The sequence below is a fragment of the Pseudophryne corroboree genome, chromosome 10, assembly GCF_028390025.1.
Source record: "Pseudophryne corroboree isolate aPseCor3 chromosome 10, aPseCor3.hap2, whole genome shotgun sequence".
Classification (NCBI taxonomy): Eukaryota; Metazoa; Chordata; class Amphibia; order Anura; family Myobatrachidae; genus Pseudophryne; species Pseudophryne corroboree.
In genome coordinates, this window is record NC_086453.1 from 175,463,262 (window position 1) to 175,481,431 (window position 18,170).

General features: G+C 44.8%; 1 protein-coding gene across 6 annotated transcripts in view; it reads left to right on the top strand.

Moving 5' to 3' along the window:
• CCDC30 (coiled-coil domain containing 30) overlaps positions 1 to 18,170 on the top strand; it is a 687,183-nt gene that overhangs the window by 655,474 nt on the left and 13,539 nt on the right. For 5 of the 6 annotated variants that reach the window (XM_063942948.1, XM_063942949.1, XM_063942945.1 and 2 more), the window contains 4 exons: positions 805 to 946; positions 12,419 to 12,555; positions 14,174 to 14,288; positions 18,003 to 18,064. In XM_063942948.1, the coding sequence (XP_063799018.1) occupies positions 805 to 946; positions 12,419 to 12,555; positions 14,174 to 14,288; positions 18,003 to 18,064 (456 nt within the window). Of the gene's footprint in view, positions 1 to 804; positions 947 to 12,418; positions 12,556 to 14,173; positions 14,289 to 18,002; positions 18,065 to 18,170 lie in introns of those variants that run through there. The other variant, XR_010188622.1, reaches the window with a different exon arrangement.

The window sequence follows — 18,170 nt, forward strand, 5'->3', positions numbered from 1 at the left end:
GTGGTGCTTCAGCAGAACAGATATGTAAGGCAGCCACATGGTTTTCCATTAACACATTCATTAGACATTATGCCATGGATACCTTTGCCTCTCATGACGCTGAATTCAGGCAAAAGATTCTCCTGTCCAATCAGGAGCGTCCCCACCACTAAATTGCTTTGGGAAATCCCATTGTTATCCTGTGGATAACCTGTGGACCCTGCCGGAGAAATAAATGTTATGGTAAGAACTTACCGTTGATATTTCTCCTAAGTCTTCAGGATCTACAGGGATCCCACCCTGACACACCTGATTTGAGGATCCTTTTACTCACTAACCTCTTCCTTCTTGTACGGAAGGGTGTGCATGTGTATTCTTATCACCTGATTAGGGCTATCTGTGATGCTCCTGCCTTGAGCTTTGGAATACAACTGATTTGCCTAAGCCAGGTGCTGGGGATAAATGGACGGGCCCATTGCATGCTGGGAGGCCGGAAAGCTTTGACCGATTGGTGCAAATCTGCTGTCGCTTCACCATATCCCATTGATATCCTGTGGACTTAAGAGAAATACCATTATCAACAGTAAGTTCTTACCATAACGAATATATATCACTGTTACAGATGCAAAAAAATTGTGATTTATGATGTACAAGTACAACTGCCATTGACAATATATAAATATTGTTGCTTTCAGAACCTATTATCTAGAAGAGCATTTTCTACCGTTCTGCTGGACAGGAATAGAATATTAATAAACATTTCTTTAATGCAATTGTTGAATTTTCTAATTAATGCTATTGACTTGTTTGTTTCTGTTAAACTAGGAAGTACAATGAAAGGCAACTACGACATAAAGCCAAAATTAGCAACACAAAGGAGGCCCACTTGAGTGAGATAAACAAAATGGATTCACATATTAAACAGCTGGAGATGGAACTTTCACTATCCAGGAGACAGGCAGAGAAGGTGAGCATAGATCTGCCATTGTATTGAACATTTGCTAACATCATTGTATTTTGCCATGGAAATACACTAATTATATAATTCACCTGGATTTGCCTATAGGTGAAAAAACAACTTTATTTGATTTGATAACTGAATCTACCATGTTTTCTGCAAACACTTCTCACTGTCAGGTTGCCATGGAAATAGGAGGGTTAAAAGAAAAAGTAATTTCTCTATCGTCCTAGTGGATGCTGGGGTTCCTGAAAGGACCATGGGGAATAGCGGCTCCGCAGGAGACAGGGCACAAAAGTAAAGCTTTCCGATCAGGTGGTGTGCACTGGCTCCTCCCCCTATGACCCTCCTCCAGACTCCAGTTAGATTTTTGTGCCCGGCCGAGAAGGGTGCAATTCTAGGTGGCTCTCCTAAAGAGCTGCTTAGAGAAAGTTTAGCTTAGGTTTGTTATTTTACAGTGAGTCCTGCTGGCAACAGGATCACTGCAACGAGGGACAGAGGGGAGAAGAAGTGAACTCACCTGCGTGCAGGATGGATTGGCTTCTTGGCTACTGGACATCAGCTCCAGAGGGACGATCACAGGTACAGCCTGGATGGTCACCGGAGCCGCGCCGCCGGCCCCCTTGCAGATGCTGAAGTAAGAAGAGGTCCAGAATCGGCGGCTGAAGACCCTTGCAGTCTTCTAAAGGTAGCGCACAGCACTGCAGCTGTGCGCCATTTTCCTCTCAGCACACTTCACACGCAGTCACTGAGGGTGCAGGGCGCTGGGGGGGGGCGCCCTGGGAGGCAAATGTAAACCTATATACTGGCTAAAAATACCTCACATATAGCCCCCAGAGGCTATATGGAGATATTTAACCCCTGCCAAACTTCACTAAAGAGCGGGAGACGAGCCCGCCGGAAAAGGGGCGGGGCCTATCTCCTCAGCACACAGCGCCATTTTCTCTCACAGAAAGGCTGGAGAGAAGGCTCCCAGGCTCTCCCCTGCACTGCACTACAGAAACAGGGTTTAAACAGAGAGGGGGGGCACTAATTGGCGATATAAATATATATATAAAGATGCTATTAGGGAGAAACACTTATATAAGGTTGTCCCTATGTAATTATAGCGTTTTTTTGGTGTGTGCTGGCAAACTCTCCCTCTGTCTCTCCAAAGGGCTAGTGGGGTCCTGTCCTCTGTCAGAGCATTCCAGGTGTGTGTGCTGTGTGTCGGTACGTGTGTGTCGACATGTATGAGGACGATGTTGGAGGAGGCGGAGAAATTGCCTGTAAGGGTGATGTCACTCTCTAGGGAGTCGACACCGGAATGGATGGCTTATTTAGGGAATTATGTGAGAATGTCAACACGCTGCAAGGTCGGTTGACGACATGAGACGGCCGACAAACAATTAGTACCGGTCCAGGCGTCTCAGAAACACCGTCAGGGGTTTTAAAAAAAAAAAAACGCCTATTTACCTCAGTCGGTCGACACAGACACGGACACTGAATCCAGTGTCGACGGTGAATAAACAAACGTATTCCTCATTAGGGCCACACGTTAAGGGCAATGAAGGAGGTGTTACATATTTCTGATACTACAAGTACCACAAAAAAGGGTATTATGTGGGAGTGAAAAAACTACCTGTAGTTTTTCCTGAATCAGATAAAATAAAATGAAGTGTGTGATGATGCGTGGGTTTACCCCGATAGCAAATATTGGCGTTATACCCTTTCCCGCCAGAAGTTAGGGCGCGTTGGGAAACACCCCTTAGGGTGGAAAAGGCGCTCACACGCTTATCAAGTGGCGTTACCGTCTCCAGATACGGCCGCCCTCAAGGAGCCAGCTGATAGGCAGCTGGAAAAATATCCTAAAAAGTATATACACACATACGGTGGTTATACTGCGACCAGCGATCGCCATCAGCCTGGAGATGCAGTGCTGGGTTGGCTTGGTCGAATTCCCTGACTAAAAATATTTTATTGATATAGAGCATTTAATAGGATGCATTCTATATATATGTATGCGAGATGCACAGAGGGATATTTGCACTCTGGCATCAAGATAAGTGCGTTGTCCATATCTCCCAGAAGATGTCATGGACACGACAGTGGTCAGGTGATACAGATCCCATACGGCACGTGGAAGTATTGCCGTATAAAGGGAAGGAGTTATTTGGGGTCGGTCCATCGGACCTGGGGGCCACGGCTACAGCTGGGAAATCCAACCTTTTTACCCCAAGTTACATCTCAGCAGAAAAAGACACTGTCTTTTCAGCCTCAATCCTTCCGTTCCCATGTGGGCAAGCGGGCAAAAGGCCAGTCATATCTGCCCAGACATAGAGGAAAGGGAAGTAGACTGCAGCAGGCAGCCCCTTCCCAGGAAAAGAAGCCCTCCACCAGTGGGGGGGTAGTCTCAAGAGTCTCAGCGCGCAGTGGGATCACTCGCAAGTTGACCCCTAGATCGTACAAGTATTATCCCAGGGATACAGATTGGAGAGTCGAGACATTTTTTCCTCGCAGGTTCCTGAAGCCTGCTTTACCAACGGCTCCCTCCGACAGGGAGGCAGTATTGGAAAAAATTCACAAGCTGTATTTCCAGCAGGTGATAATCAAAGTACCCCTCCTACAACAAGGAAAAGGGTATTAGTCTTCCACACTATATTGTGGTACTGAAGCCAGACGGCTTGGTGAGACATAGTCTAAATCTGAAATCTTTGAACACTTACATAAAAAGGTTCAAATCAAGATGGAGTCACTCAAAGCAGTGATAGAGAACCGGAAAAAAGGGGACTATATGGTGTCCCTGGACATCAAGGATTACCTCCATGTCCAAATTTGCCCTTCTCAACAAGGGTACCTCTGGTTCGTGATACAGAACTGTCAATATCAGTTTCAGACGCTGCCGTTGAATTATCCACGGCACCCCGGGCCTTTACCAAGGTAATGGCCGAAAAGATGATTCTTAAAAGAAGAAAGGCATCTTAATTATCCCTTACTTGGACGATATCCTGAAAGGGGCAAGTTTCCAGAGAACAGTTGGAGGTCGGAAAAGAACTATCTAAAGTAGTTCTACGACAGCACGAGTGGATTCTAAATATTCCAAAAATCGCAGCTGTTTTCCGATGATACGTCTGCTGTTCCTAGGAATGATTCTGGGCATAGTCCAGAAAGAGGTATTTCTCCTGGAGGGGAAAGCCAGGGAGTTATCCGACCTAGTCAGAAACCTCCTAAAACCAGGCCAAGTATCAGTGCATCAATGCACAGGAGTCCTGGGAAAAATGGTGGCTTCTTACGAAGCGATTCCATTCGGCAGATCTCACGCAAAAACTTTTCAGGGGGATTTGCTGGACGAATGGTCCGGATCGCATCTTCAGATGCATCAGCGGATAACCCTGTCTCCAAGGACAAGGGTGTCTCTTCTGTGGGGCTGCAGAGTGCTCATCTTCTAGAGGGCAGCACATTCAGCATTCAGGACTGTGTTCTGGTGACCACGGATGCCAGCCTGAGAGGCTGGGGAACAGTCACACAGGGAAGAAATTTCCAAGGAAGTGTGGTCAAGTCTGGAGATTTCTCTCCACATGAATATACTGGAGCTAAGGGCAATTTACGATGCTCTGAGCCTAGGAAGAACTCTGCTTCAAAGTCAACCGGTGCTGATCCAGTAGGACATCATCATGGCAGTCGCCCACGTAAACAGACGGGGCGGCACAAGAAGCAGGAGGGCAATGACAGCAAGGATTCTTCGCTGGGCGAAAGATCATGTGATAACACTGTCAGCAGTGTTCATTCCGGGAGTGGACAACTAGGAAGATTTCCTCAGCATGAATGAATTCCACCCGGAAAAGTGGGAACTTCATCTGGAAGTTTCCACATGTTTGTAAACCGTTGGGAAAGACCAAAGGTGGTTATGATGGCGTCTCACATGAAGCGCCAGGTCTAGAGACCCTCAGGCAATAGCTGGGACGCTCTGGTAACACCGTGGGTGTACCAGTCGGTGTATGTGTTCCCTCCTCTGCCTTTCATACCCAGTGTATGGAGAATGATAGGAAGGAGAGGAGTAAGAACTATACTCGTGGCTCCGGTTTGGCCAAGAAGAACTTGGTACCCGGAACTTCAAGAGATACTAGAAAGGATCTTGATTCAGCAAGAATCATGTCTGTTCCATGACTTACCGCAGCTGCGTTGACGCCAGGGCGGGTGAACGCCGGATCCTAAGGGAAAAAGGCATTCCGGAAGAGGTCATCCCTACCCTGGTCAGAGCCAGGAAGGAGGTGACCGCACAACATTATCACCGCTTAGGTGAAAATATGTTCCATGGTGTGAGGCCAGGAAGGCTCCACGGAAGAATTTCAACTAGGTTAATTCCTACATTTCCTGCAAACAGGAGTGTATATGGGTCTCAAATTGGGGTCCATTAAGGTTCAAATTTCGACCGGTCGATTTTCTTCCAGAAAGAAATTGGCTTCAGTTCCTGAAGTCCAGAAGTTGTTAAGGGAGTACTGCATATACAACCCCCTTTTGATGTCTCCAGTGGCACTGGGCGATCTCAACGTAGTTTGGGATTCCTAAAATCACATTGGTTTAAACAACTCAAATCTGTGGATTTGATATATCTCACATGGAAAGTGACCATGCTGTTGGTCCTGGCCTCGGCCAGGCGAGTGTCAGAATTGGCGGCTTTATCTCATAAAGCCATATCTGATTGTCCATTCGGACAGAGCAAAGCTGTGGACTCGTCCCCAGTTTCTCCCTAAGGTGGTGTCAGCGTTTCACCTGAACCAGCTTATTGTGGTACCTGCGGCTACTAGGGACTTGGAGGACTCCAAGTTGCTGGATGTTGTCAGGGCCCTGAAAATATAGTTTCCAGGTCGGCTGGAGTCAGGAAATCTGACTTGCTGTTTATCCTGTGGGCACCCAACAAGCTGGGTGCTCCTGCTTCTAAGCAGACTATTGCTCGTTGGATTTGTAGTACAATTCAGCTTGCACATTCTGTGGCAGGCTTGCCACAGCAAAAAATATGTAAATGCCCATTCCACAAGGAAGGTGGGCTCATCTTGGGCGGCTACCCGAGGGGTCTCGGCATTACAACTCTGCCGAGCAGCTACGTGGTCAGGGGAGAACACGTTTGTAAAATTCTACAAATTTGATACCCTGGCAAAAGAGGACCTGGAGTTCTCTCATTCGGTGCTGCAGAGTCATCCGCACTCTCCCGCCCGTTTGGGAGTTTTGGTATAATCCCCATGGTCCTTTCAGGAACCCCAGCATCCACTAGGACGATAGAGAAAATAAGAATTTACTTACCGATAATTCTATTTCTCGGAGTCCGTAGTGGATGCTGGGCGCCCATCCCAAGTGCGGATTATCTGCAATACTTGTACATAGTTATTGCTAACTAAATCGGGTTAGTGTTATTGTGAGCCATCTTTTCAGAGGCTCCCCTGTTATCATACTGTTAACTGGGTTCAGATCACAGGTTGTACAGTGTGATTGGTGTGGCTGGTATGAGTCTTTCCCGGGATTCAAAATTCCTCCCTTATTGTGTACGCTCGTCCGGGCACAGTGTCTAACTGGAGTCTGGAGGAGGGTCATAGGGGGAGGAGCCAGTGCACACCACCTGATCGGAAAGCTTTACTTTTGTGCCCTGTCTCCTGCGGAGCCGTTATTCCCCATGGTCCTTTCAGGAACCCCAGCATCCACTACGGACTCCGAGAAATAGAATTATCGGTAAGTAAATTCTTATTATCTGTTAATAATTTGTTACAGGTCACAAATGGTTAGAATATTTTACATCCACAGTAACTGTTTCTCTGCTTACAATACAGTGAGAATAACTTCAAATTGTTTAAATTTTACATGTACACATAGGGCGGTATTCAATTATTTTCACCCGCTTCCACACCCGTTCTGTTTCTGCTGATGTGCGTGGAATCATCATTTCAGCCTCGGAGTAGCAAGGGCGCCCAACTCTTTATGCAGCTAAACCTGATTACTTTGAGCGCAATGTGTGCGATAACGGGGATCACTTTAGAAAGGAGTTTGGGCATGATATATAATTTGAATACCGCCCATAGACTTTTAAAGCATATAGTTGTTGGGTATTTTGTGTGGATTACATTTTGCACATGATGTATCAGTGTTTGCCATTTTCTGACTGGAGCTCTAGCTGCTTTCAGCGTGGCTTCTATTCTTCTGTCTCTGTAACCGGTTACTTTTCTATTTGCTGAATACCACAGGCTGAAGTTTTCATACACAAAATTTGGATTATGGTCATTGGACATAGCGGGATTTACCATTTGTATGATGCTCTCTGTATTGTAAGGCATGCCCTATGATTCTCTGTATTGTATTACAGTTACTAGGATTTTCTCTGTATTTTATTGCAGTCACTACAGTAGGATGTTCCCTGTATAGCACCCTTTGGAATTCTTTCTGGATTCCATATAGGGCTTTACATAAATAAAGCTTGGCTTTCCTTCACATGGGAAGACTTTGTGTGGCCTCCCCACTTATCAAAATGTTCACAAATATAATCTGCAATTTGCTCACCTCAGGGTTAATCTTAAGTATAGCTGGTGGAGATCAGGACTGGCACCAAACAGTGTAAGATTCTGAGCCTCCCAGGATGCACTGGGTTTCTCTCCCTTCATACCCCACCTCCATGCTCAGGCACAATTATTTTTTTCTTAAATATTTTTACTTGGGCAGATAGCGCCTAGCAGTCCAGAGGACGCCAGCGCTATTGCTCCAACACCCCACTGGGCCACAACACCACAACTGTCGGTGATTTTGTCAGGACCCCGTGCTATAGAGAGTAAAACCAATCCTAAAATTTTTTTTAAATACATAAATGGTAAAAGGTTAAAAAAGGAGAATATAGGTCCATTAAAAGATGAATTTGGAGAATTGATAAATGATGACGAAATAAAAGCGGAAATACTGAACAAATTTTTTTTCATCAGTATTCACCAGAGAAGAACTGAAAGTGGGAGTAGAGCATAACAATTGTGACAGTAATGATCCATGGTTAGATACTTGTTTAAGTGAAGAAGTAATCCGAGAGAGACTAAGCAAAATTAAGGTTAATAAATCACCTGGTCCTGATGGACTTCACCCGAGGGTTCTTATGGAGCTTAGTTCACAACTAGCATGACCCCTATACTTGATTTTCAATAGTTCAATTAGATCAGGCATGGTACCGAAGGATTGGCGTATAGCTGAAATAGTGCCATTATTTAAAAAGGGATCCAAAAATCTTCCGGGTAACTACAGACCAGTTAGTTTGACATCTATAGTGGGGAAAATATTGGAAGGAATTCTAAGGGACAGCATACAGGAGTATCTACAGACCACTAGGATTATTAGCAAGAACCAGCATGGATTTGTGAGGGACAGGTCATGTCAGACTAACTTAATTAGCTTCTACGAGGAAGTGAGCAATAATCTTGATCAGGGAAAAGCAGTGGAGGTGGTCTTCTTAGATTTTGCAAAAGCCTTCGATACAGTGCCTCACAGGAGATTGATCATCACATTAAAGGAGCTTGGCCTTGGAAAAACTATTTGCACATGGATAAGCAGCTGGTTGGATAGCAGGGTACAGCGAGTAGTGGTCAACGGGAAGTCCTCAACCTTGTCCCCAGTAGTCAGTGGAATACCACAGGGTCCGTACTCGGACCACTACTGTTCAACATATTTATCAATGACCTAGAAATAGGCCTGGAAAGCACAGTGTCAATCTTTGCAGATGATACTAAACTGTGTAAGGTAATTAACTCGGAATTGGATGTGGAGTCCTTGCAGAATGATCTATCTAAACTTGAACTCTGGGCGTCTAAATGGAAAATGAGGTTCAATACAGACAAATGCAAGGTTATGCATTTCGGGACTAAAAACAAACTTGCAGCCTACATATTAAATGGGGAACGCCTAGGTGAAACAGATTTGGAAAAAGATTTGAGGGTACTTATTGATAATAGGCTTAATAACCATACACAATGTGAAAGTGCAGTAAAGAAGGCAAGTAAGGTGCTAGCGTGCATAAACCGGGGAATTGAGTCCAGGGACTCGGATGTAATCCTGCCGCTGTATAAAGCATTGGTACGTCCGCACCTGTAATATTTGTAAGATATCGGTGAACTCGAAAGGGTTCAAAGGCGATCTACTAAATTGATTAAAGGCCTAGAAGGACTGGATTATGAGGAAAGGCTTACTAGGTTGAATATGTATACACTAGAAAAGAGGCGTGTAAAGTGACATCACAAAGAGTTATCAGAAGAAGTATTTATTAAAAGAACACAGTTTAGGACACGTGGGCACTTGCTGCGGCTGGAGGAGAGAAAGTTCTGAACGCGACGGAGGAAAGGGTTCTTCACTGTTAGGGCAATTAGGATGTGGAATTCCCTGCCAGGGAAGGTGGTAATGGCGGACTTTGTACATGGATTTAAAAAAGGAATGGATACATTTCTGAATGAAAATGATATCCAAGGTTATAATATTTAAAATATCAACGTGGTTAATCCGGGGGTTATATGAGTTATAGTAGTTAACTAGTCATAAAACATTATACAGCGGGTATGTAGATTCATCACAACTTAATACAGGTTGAACACGATGGGCAATTTGCCTCTTTTCAACCTCCATTATATGTTACTATGTTACACACTTCCAACTAACAAAGGCACAGGGGACACCCAGGACTGCACCAGACACATGGGAAACAGGTAAGGTGGGTTCCCGCTTGCGTGACCCACGCATTGCGAAGTCCATATGCTGCCAATCCCGGGAGATGGACTGCCGGCGCTGATGTGCTCCCAGTCCATTAAGTGTACCTGCGGCCGCACTAGACCACCAGGACTTACATGTACACTGTCACTGGGGACATATTTCAGGCCAGGAGAACCGGTGTTGGAAGTCAGCATAGGGGAGATCAGCGCTTTACCCAGCATCCCAAGCTGCCATTCTACTGCGGTCTTCCCACCCTGGGCTGTCCCTACCTCATTCTCTCTCACCAGACACTCTGGGCATTAATGACAGAGTTCTGCAGGTCTCCAGAGGCGGTGGGCTGGGTCTCCCTGTGTACACAGCACTGAATGCTACCAGCCTCCTTCCTTTGACTGTGTAGTTTATACCAGTGCCCATTGCAGTTACATTTCTCTTCCTGTATTGTATGTGACTTATGCTAGTGCTGCTGTTTGTACTTCTCCTCTCATCACTGTACATTATGGAGGTCATTCCGAGTTGTTCGCTCGCAAGGCGATTTTAGCAGAGTTGCTCACGTTAAGCCGCCGCCTACTGGGAGTGAATCTTAGCATCTTAAAATTGCGAACGAAGTAATCGCAATATTGCGATTACACACCTCGTAGCAGTTTCTGAGTAGCTTCAGACTTACTCGGCATCTGCGATCAGTTCAGTGCTTGTCGTTCCTGGTTTGACGTCACAAACACTCCCAGCGTTCGCCCAGACACTCCTCCGTTTCTCCGGCCACTCCTGCGTTTTTTCCGGAAACGGTAGCGTTTTTTCCCACACGCCCATAAAACGGCCTGTTTCCGCCCAGAAACACCCATTTCCTGTCAATCACACTACGATCGCCTGAGCGAAGAAAAAGCCGTGAGTAAAAAACCTAACTTCATAGCAAATTTACTAGGCGCAGTCGCAGTGCGGACATTGCGCATGCGCACTAAGCGGAAAATCGCTGCGATGCGATGAAATTTACAGAGCGAACAACTCGGAATGAGGGCCTATAATTGCTTTCCCTGTACCTTTTCCTCTAATTAAGTGACCCTTAAATACTGGTGTGTATTGGGTTTACTCTGCCACAGTTTACAGTATATTGTATTTGTGTAAGCTCATTGTCACATACTGTTTCAGTTACACACTGCACATTACCATATTGTTTGTGTAAACCCCTTACAGTTATGCCTGGCAATAACAAGGCTAAGCATACTGGGGCACCTACTCAGGTAGCATGTAATACCTGTAACTTGGAGGTTTTACCTCAGGATTTATCACAGGATGGTTAGTGCACAGCCTGTCTCGTGCCTCCCAGCACCTCAGCCACCCCAGTCCCTGTGCAGGAGCCCTCATGGGCATCCTATACTATGTTGCTGGCAAAAATTGCTGAAAATATTGCTGCCCCACCTGTGGCTCCCCCTATGGTTATACCGCAACCACTACAGCCCTCAATGGCTCCATCTATGGGTTTCCAGTAGCCATTACAGCCTGTTTACCAGGCCATTGCCGCCTCACCCATCCCTTCTTCATGGTTGGACTCTTTTTCTAGCTCTATACAGAGCTTGGCTGCTTCCTCTGCTGTGTTTCACAACATAGTGCAGGGTCAGGGCGCACAACCTACTGCCACTAAGCATACTCTGCCTTCCTTGCAGTCTACACCACTCTCTAATTCTGAAGAATCATCAGTTACTGCTGATCAAGCTGAGATTTCGGATGCAGAATCCCCCTCAGGGGATGAGGAGGTCCAACACAAATTTAATGTGACTGCATTAATTAGGGCAGTCAAATTCTCTCTTCAACTAGATACTGAACCCACCCCACCAACTAAGGATTCTCTGTGCAAACGACAGAAGGTAGTGCTAGCTGAGTTTCCACACTTGGAGAACTTCTTAGAAGCTATGAACAAGGCATGGAAACACCTACAAAGAAAACAACTACATTTCAAAAAAAGCTCAGCTCCTTTTACCCGTTACCCACATCAGATTGTGCAAAGTGGGAGAGTCCACCGACAGTGGATGCTCATGTGACACATTTAATTAAAAGTTCCATCTTTCCTATTCCAACTGCGTCCTCTCTTAAGAAACTATAGGATAGACAACTGGATGCGTGTCTCAAATCTCTGTACTCCCTTACTGGAGAAACAGCCAGAATGTCCACGGCTGCAGCCTGGGTGGCTAAAGCCATAGAGACTTGGACCGATAACCTTGACGAAAGTTTCACATCTGATCCTACGAAGGAACAATTGTCTATACTTGCAAATATCAGAGACGCAGCCTATTACATTGGTGAAGCGCCTCTAGTGACTCTTCTGTTATCCTCTAGGACCTCGGCAGTTTCCATTGCAGCTCGCCGCATTGTGTGGCTCTGCTCGTGGAAGGTCCTGGAAGCCCTACCATACACGGGCGATCTCCTATTTGGATTGTAGCTAGACAGGCAGGCGAAATGAAATCCCCAGAAACAAAACAGGGCTGTTTCTACCGAAAACACACAGGTTTCACTGAACCTGTGCGTATTTGGGAGATGATGTTTTTTTTTTTTTTTTTACAGGTGTCCAAATTGGATAGCCCGTTTTTAAAAAAAAAATATGGGTGAAACATCGGGAAAAATCAGGAAAAACGTCCGCCCAATGTTTCTTCGCCTGTAATTGGATACCCCCAAGAGTATCAGTATAGGACAGATCACACAGCAGCATCTCCCATTGCTTTGCAAACACTTTCTAAAAAAAAGTCTCATTTTCTGTGGGATGTCTAAGTTACTGCTCTTTTCCCCTGTTAGAAAAAGCAGTGGATCAGTAAAATCACAGCTGAGAATGATCATCTGCATGAAGAAAAGAGACATCTGATCCAGAAGATCACAGAGCAGGAAGCTTCAGAGCAGAACCACAAGTGGAAACTGCTGTCGGCACAGAACAGGTATACATTAATATAATGTGAGAAATCCAGGTACATCTAGAGAACTCAGTTCTATAAGGCAAGAGAGATACCAATAATGAAAATACACATAACTAATTTGTTTTACATCTCGTCCCATTTACATACCTGATGGATCAAACAGCTTACACCCACCAGCCCAGCTTGTATTTAAGCCACCAAATGTATTGACCTTGAGAATTTAGCAATCTGTCAGGTATGGGACAACAGACTTTGATAATCATTGTAAGTAGATTGCCTCCAATAGCAGAATTCAGAATGGGTTGGTTTGACCTAGGAAATGTTGATGGGTTTAAGTGGGAGTCACACTAGCCTCCACTGTACTTTTATACTGTATATGCAATGTAGGGTACATGATTCATCCCCTCACGCGCAGTTTTGTTTTAAATGTGAGATTTCATATAAGAGGCTCTCTTTTTGAGACTATGTGGACACAGTTTAGGAGAAATTCATACATTGACTTTATCTAAAATTAGCGCATGTCAAGGTATAGGCTGATCTTAGAAAATGCCCTTCAGTTTGCCAGTGGGCTTTTTGATAAAACTGGACAATGTGCATGCTGAAAACAGCAGAGACTTCCAATCTTCATTTGTAATGTGATCTCAGGAGGACAAAACTGGTAAGGTATAATTGTATCCCTTGGCCACATGTCATAGCCCTGGTTTCCCATATATAGCATGATGGGGCTTTATTGGCCTAAACATACTTTTTGTTAGATGTGTGTGTCCCTACTTTCTGTTTTAAACCTATGGAAGCTTTGGTTTTAGCACAGTAAAAGATATGAGCATAGTCCCCTGGCTCCATATCTGTGAGGTCAGAAAAGTATTCCTGTACTGTGTTGCATCTTGGTTATGCTACAAGGCATGTTGGTATTTTGGTGGAAGCTGATTTTCTCAGTTCTTGTGAATGCGGTCTTTTATTAGTTAGTTTTATGTTAGAATAAAATGTGTAATTTTATATTGTGAACATAGGATCCACACATTTTTATTTTGCTCTTATTTTCAAGTATTTCTTGTAGTGGGATGCATTCAGCATCCCAGCTGTTGGGATGCCAGCGGTCATGTGACCGATGATGGAATCCCGTACCCACTCAGGATAATGGCGCCGGTTCACCGACATCCCGAAGGTGAGTATCAGAGTTAGGGTTAGGCACTAGAAAGGTGGTTAACCATAGCCACCACCCCCCTGCCGACACCCCTCAGGATTAGCCATAGCTGCCACCCTCCCGAGAGTTAGGGAAGGGGACATGGGAGGGGGGGGGGGGGGGGGAGTAGAAATCCTTCCCCTCTGCGATGTCAGGATCTCCAGTATTGGAATGCCGCGGGCGGTCATCTGGCCACCGCCATCCCGACTGCCAGGTTTACAGGTTCAGGTACCCCTGTAATAAGCACTGCTTTTCCCCAATCTTTTTAGGGCATTCCCTGAATGGCTCAACTACTATGACTTTCTGCTGGCCTTGTCTTTGATTCTAAGAAGTACATTTTTAAAAAAAATTCCCATGTAAATTCACTGCAGATTCCCTGCCGAAAACACATTGTTTTGTATAGCATTTCTAACTAAATATAACTAACTATACTACAACTTTGTGTGTACATTACAGGGCTCGTATTCTAGATGTAGAAAACAAACAGTTGCAGGAAAATCTACTCCAGCTTTATAACCAGGTTGGGTTACTGGAGCGGGTACTGAAGAAGCTACAAGCCCTTAATCTCACAGTAAGTATGGAATTACTGTAGACATAAGTAAGTTCATAGCATTGCTATATTTGCCTAAAATATAAAATGTGGTTGGATCATAATGTAAAATATTAGAAGATCAGAAGATATCAAAACAAAGATATGGGGGTCAGGGCTGTTTCTAGCCAATTTGGCTCCCAGTGCGAGATTTAAAAATGCGCCCCCCCATGACATTAAAAAATGTGCCCCCCCCCCCCCCCCCCCCCACACACACACACCTAGATTAAAAAAACGTGCACGCGCACCCGGCAAGGGGGCGTGGCCTTATCTAAATGGGTGTGCCCTCATTTAAATGGGCATGGCCTCGTCTGAAAATACTACCTCACAATCCAGTTTTTGACCCTGCTCCAACAGATCACGACCACCACAGGAAAAAAAAATTCTACCATATTAAGCCCCACACAGTAATGCCCCCTGCACCATATTATGCCACACACCGCAATGCCCTTGATACATTAAATCCCCACACTACGGCAGGCAAGAGTCCCCATTTCACACATTACGGCAGGTGTCCCCATTTTACACATTGAGAGAGAGAGAGAATACTTACAGAGGCGATTACCGCTCTTCGGCCCGCCTCACCAGTCGCTCCTCGCGCCGGCCTTTCCCTCTTCCTAACCTGGATCGCCCTCTGTACTCCGCTCGGGGAGGGGGGAGTTTCGCGGAGTGACGGGGTTGCGTCGTGACGTAACGACGCAACCGCGTCATTGCGTGAAACTCCGCCCCCCGAGCGGGTTACTCGGGGAGAAATAGGAGGGGAAGTAGGGAGCCACAGTTAGTGCCGCGGCGGGCGCCCAGTGCGGTTGCACTGCTCGCCTGCCCCAAGAAACGGCCCTGATGGGGGTATATATACTAAAAGTCGATTTGAGTCAATGTTGATCAATATTTTTTGGGGGGGCCATATCTGGTCGATTTTTGATCGATTTTTGTGTTTCAGGATCAAAACGAAGTCAAAAATAATCTGTTAGCAGATGTGTGATTTAACAGATGATTTTTGACATTGTTTTAAAAAAAATCTGTCAAAACTCATCTGTTAGTAAATGTGGAATTTAGACCCTGAAATTCAAAATCAACCAAAAATCGACCCAGATCGATTTTTAGTAAATATAACTCTAAATCCCACACTTACTAACAGATGATTTTTGACATTGTTAAAAAAAAAAAAATTAAAAAATCATCTGGTAGTTAATGTGGGATTTAGACCGTGGAACACGAAATCGACCCAACATCAACCAAATTATCCCAGCACATCTCTTGCTGTAATACAGGTTGAGTATCCCATAACCAAATAATCCGAAATATGGAATATTCCGAAATACGGAATTTTTTGAGTGAGAGTTTTCTGATGGCTCAATGTACACAAACTTTGTTAAATACACAAAGTTATTAAAAATGTTGTATTAAATGACGTTCAGGCTGTGTGTATAAGGTGTATATGAAACATAAATGATTTGTGTGAATGTACACACACTTTGTTTAATGCACAAAGTTATAAAAAATATTGGCTAAAATTACCTTCCTGCTGTGTGTGTATAAGGTGTTTATGTAACATAAATGTATTCTGTGCTTAGACTTAGGCCCCATTGCCATTATATCTCATTATGGTATGCAATTATTCCAAAATACAGAAAAATCTAATATCCAAAATACTTCTGGTCCCAAGCATTTTGGATATGGGATACTCAACCTGTACTAAACCTTTGTGCTATGTTTTTAAAGCTTGTAAAGCGACTTTGAATCTGGCTGTGGAAATGCGCTATATAAATAAAATTATTATTAGTAGTAGTAGTAGTATTATTAACTACACCATGAACTCTTCATAGTATTCTAGAGGATGCCAAGATTAAATTTCCAACAGGCAAATCTATAATTGGATTGCTGAAAGAAGAAGAAAAGAATCAAGGTTTTGCAAAGTCCAAACCTCAACCCTACTGAATTGTTATGACTCCTCTTTAGGCAAGGTCAGCCCGAGCCTAATTTTTGTGGTATGCGATCCTATATTTTGGTGCCCCATAGTGGAATATATAGGGCTGTGGGCAAAGAATAATATCAATTCACATTACACCGCGCAGTAGAGTCCAATATACATGCAACGCCACAGAAGAGCCCCTTATACATGCTACGCCACACCACAGTAGAGATACTTATACATGTTACACCACAGAGGAGCCACTTATACACATTACACAGCAGAGGAGCCACTTATACACGTTACACCACAGAGGAGCCACTTATACACGTTACACCACAGAAGAGCCGCTTACACACGTTACACCACAGAGGAGCCGCTTACACACGTTACACCACAGAGGAGCCGCTTACACATGTTACACCACAGAGGAGCCACTTACACACGTTACACCACAGAGGAGCCGCTTTCACACGTTACACCACAGAGGAGCCGCTTACACGCGTTACACCGCAGAGGAGCCACTTATACACGTTACACCACAGTAGAGACACTTATACAGGTGACACTACAGAGGAGCCACTTATACAATTTACATAGTTTGTATAGGGGGCACACTGATACACACATATGGTGCAGGTCCCAGAGGAACACTGACACCCACACACAGACCAGGAGCACACTGACACAAAAATAGATTGTATATGAGCACATTGACACACACACATTGTATGGGGACCAGATGCACACTGACATACACACACAGGGACCAAGGACATACTGACACACAGATTGTATATGGGCACACTGACACACACACACACACACATTGTGCAGGGACGGGGACACACTGACTGACGCGCACACACACCTTTTCTAGGCAGCTCCAGCTCCCCCCCCGTTCAGACGCTGTACTATTTCCCTCTCCCTGTTCCCAGGCATGGGGGGAGGGCTGTGTGCTTAGCTCTGCCAAAGCAGTCTCCATGAAGGCTCTTCTGTGCGATAGTCAGAGGAACATGTGGTATTAGTAGTCTATATCCCAGCGGTCAGAATACTGACGCCGGGATCCCGACTGCCGAGAATGCCGACCGCTGCGCCATGTTTATTCCCACTCATGGGTGTCCACGACACCCATAGAGTGGGAATAGAACGTGTGGTGAGCACAGCGAGCCTGTATTCGGTATTCTGGCTGCCGGGATTCCATACCCAACCCCAGGGCGGCATGCTGCAGCATGAGTGACGGTGACTCAGTCACTGACTGCAGGGCGCCCTCATCAGTCCTGCGCTCTGCCCAGCTGCGTAGTCTGCGTATGCGTAGGGCCGGCCTGACCAGAGGAGTACTTTTAATAAATTAATTCCCTCAAACCTTATTGAACAAAAGTAGTGTCGTGAGGGGTGAGATACAAATCCTCAAATATAATGAAAAAGACTGAAACTCCTAAAGAATATAATTACTGCTAAAGGTGTTTCTGTAAGCTACAGATCATGAAGAGACCATACTGTGTGTATGAAAGATGCATTTCATGTTGGCTTTTTGTTTTTAATATGAATAATGGCAAAGTGAAATATGGTATGTGTATTTGTCACATAAGCATGTGTTTGTGACATTTATGACTTTGTGAGGACTCCTTGATTTTTAATGTTGTCCAACAAATATGAATCAAGACACATTTTGTTATTCACATGACTTTATACTGTATCCAGCACACAAATTAACTTCCTTTCCTGCAATTAGAATAGAAGGGCTGCACTGTTATTTCAGGTTTCTTTTTCATACCTTGCAGGATATTACAAAGATGATACCCTCTGAGTGTCTGCTGAGACCAGATGCAGTATTAAAGGAAAGGTAAGAGCACTATGGTGGTGACACTTTAAATACCATGATGAATTTAGCGCTGATGGTAGTATAACTTAAACCTGTTATTTGGAAGAAATTAATCTACACTCACTAC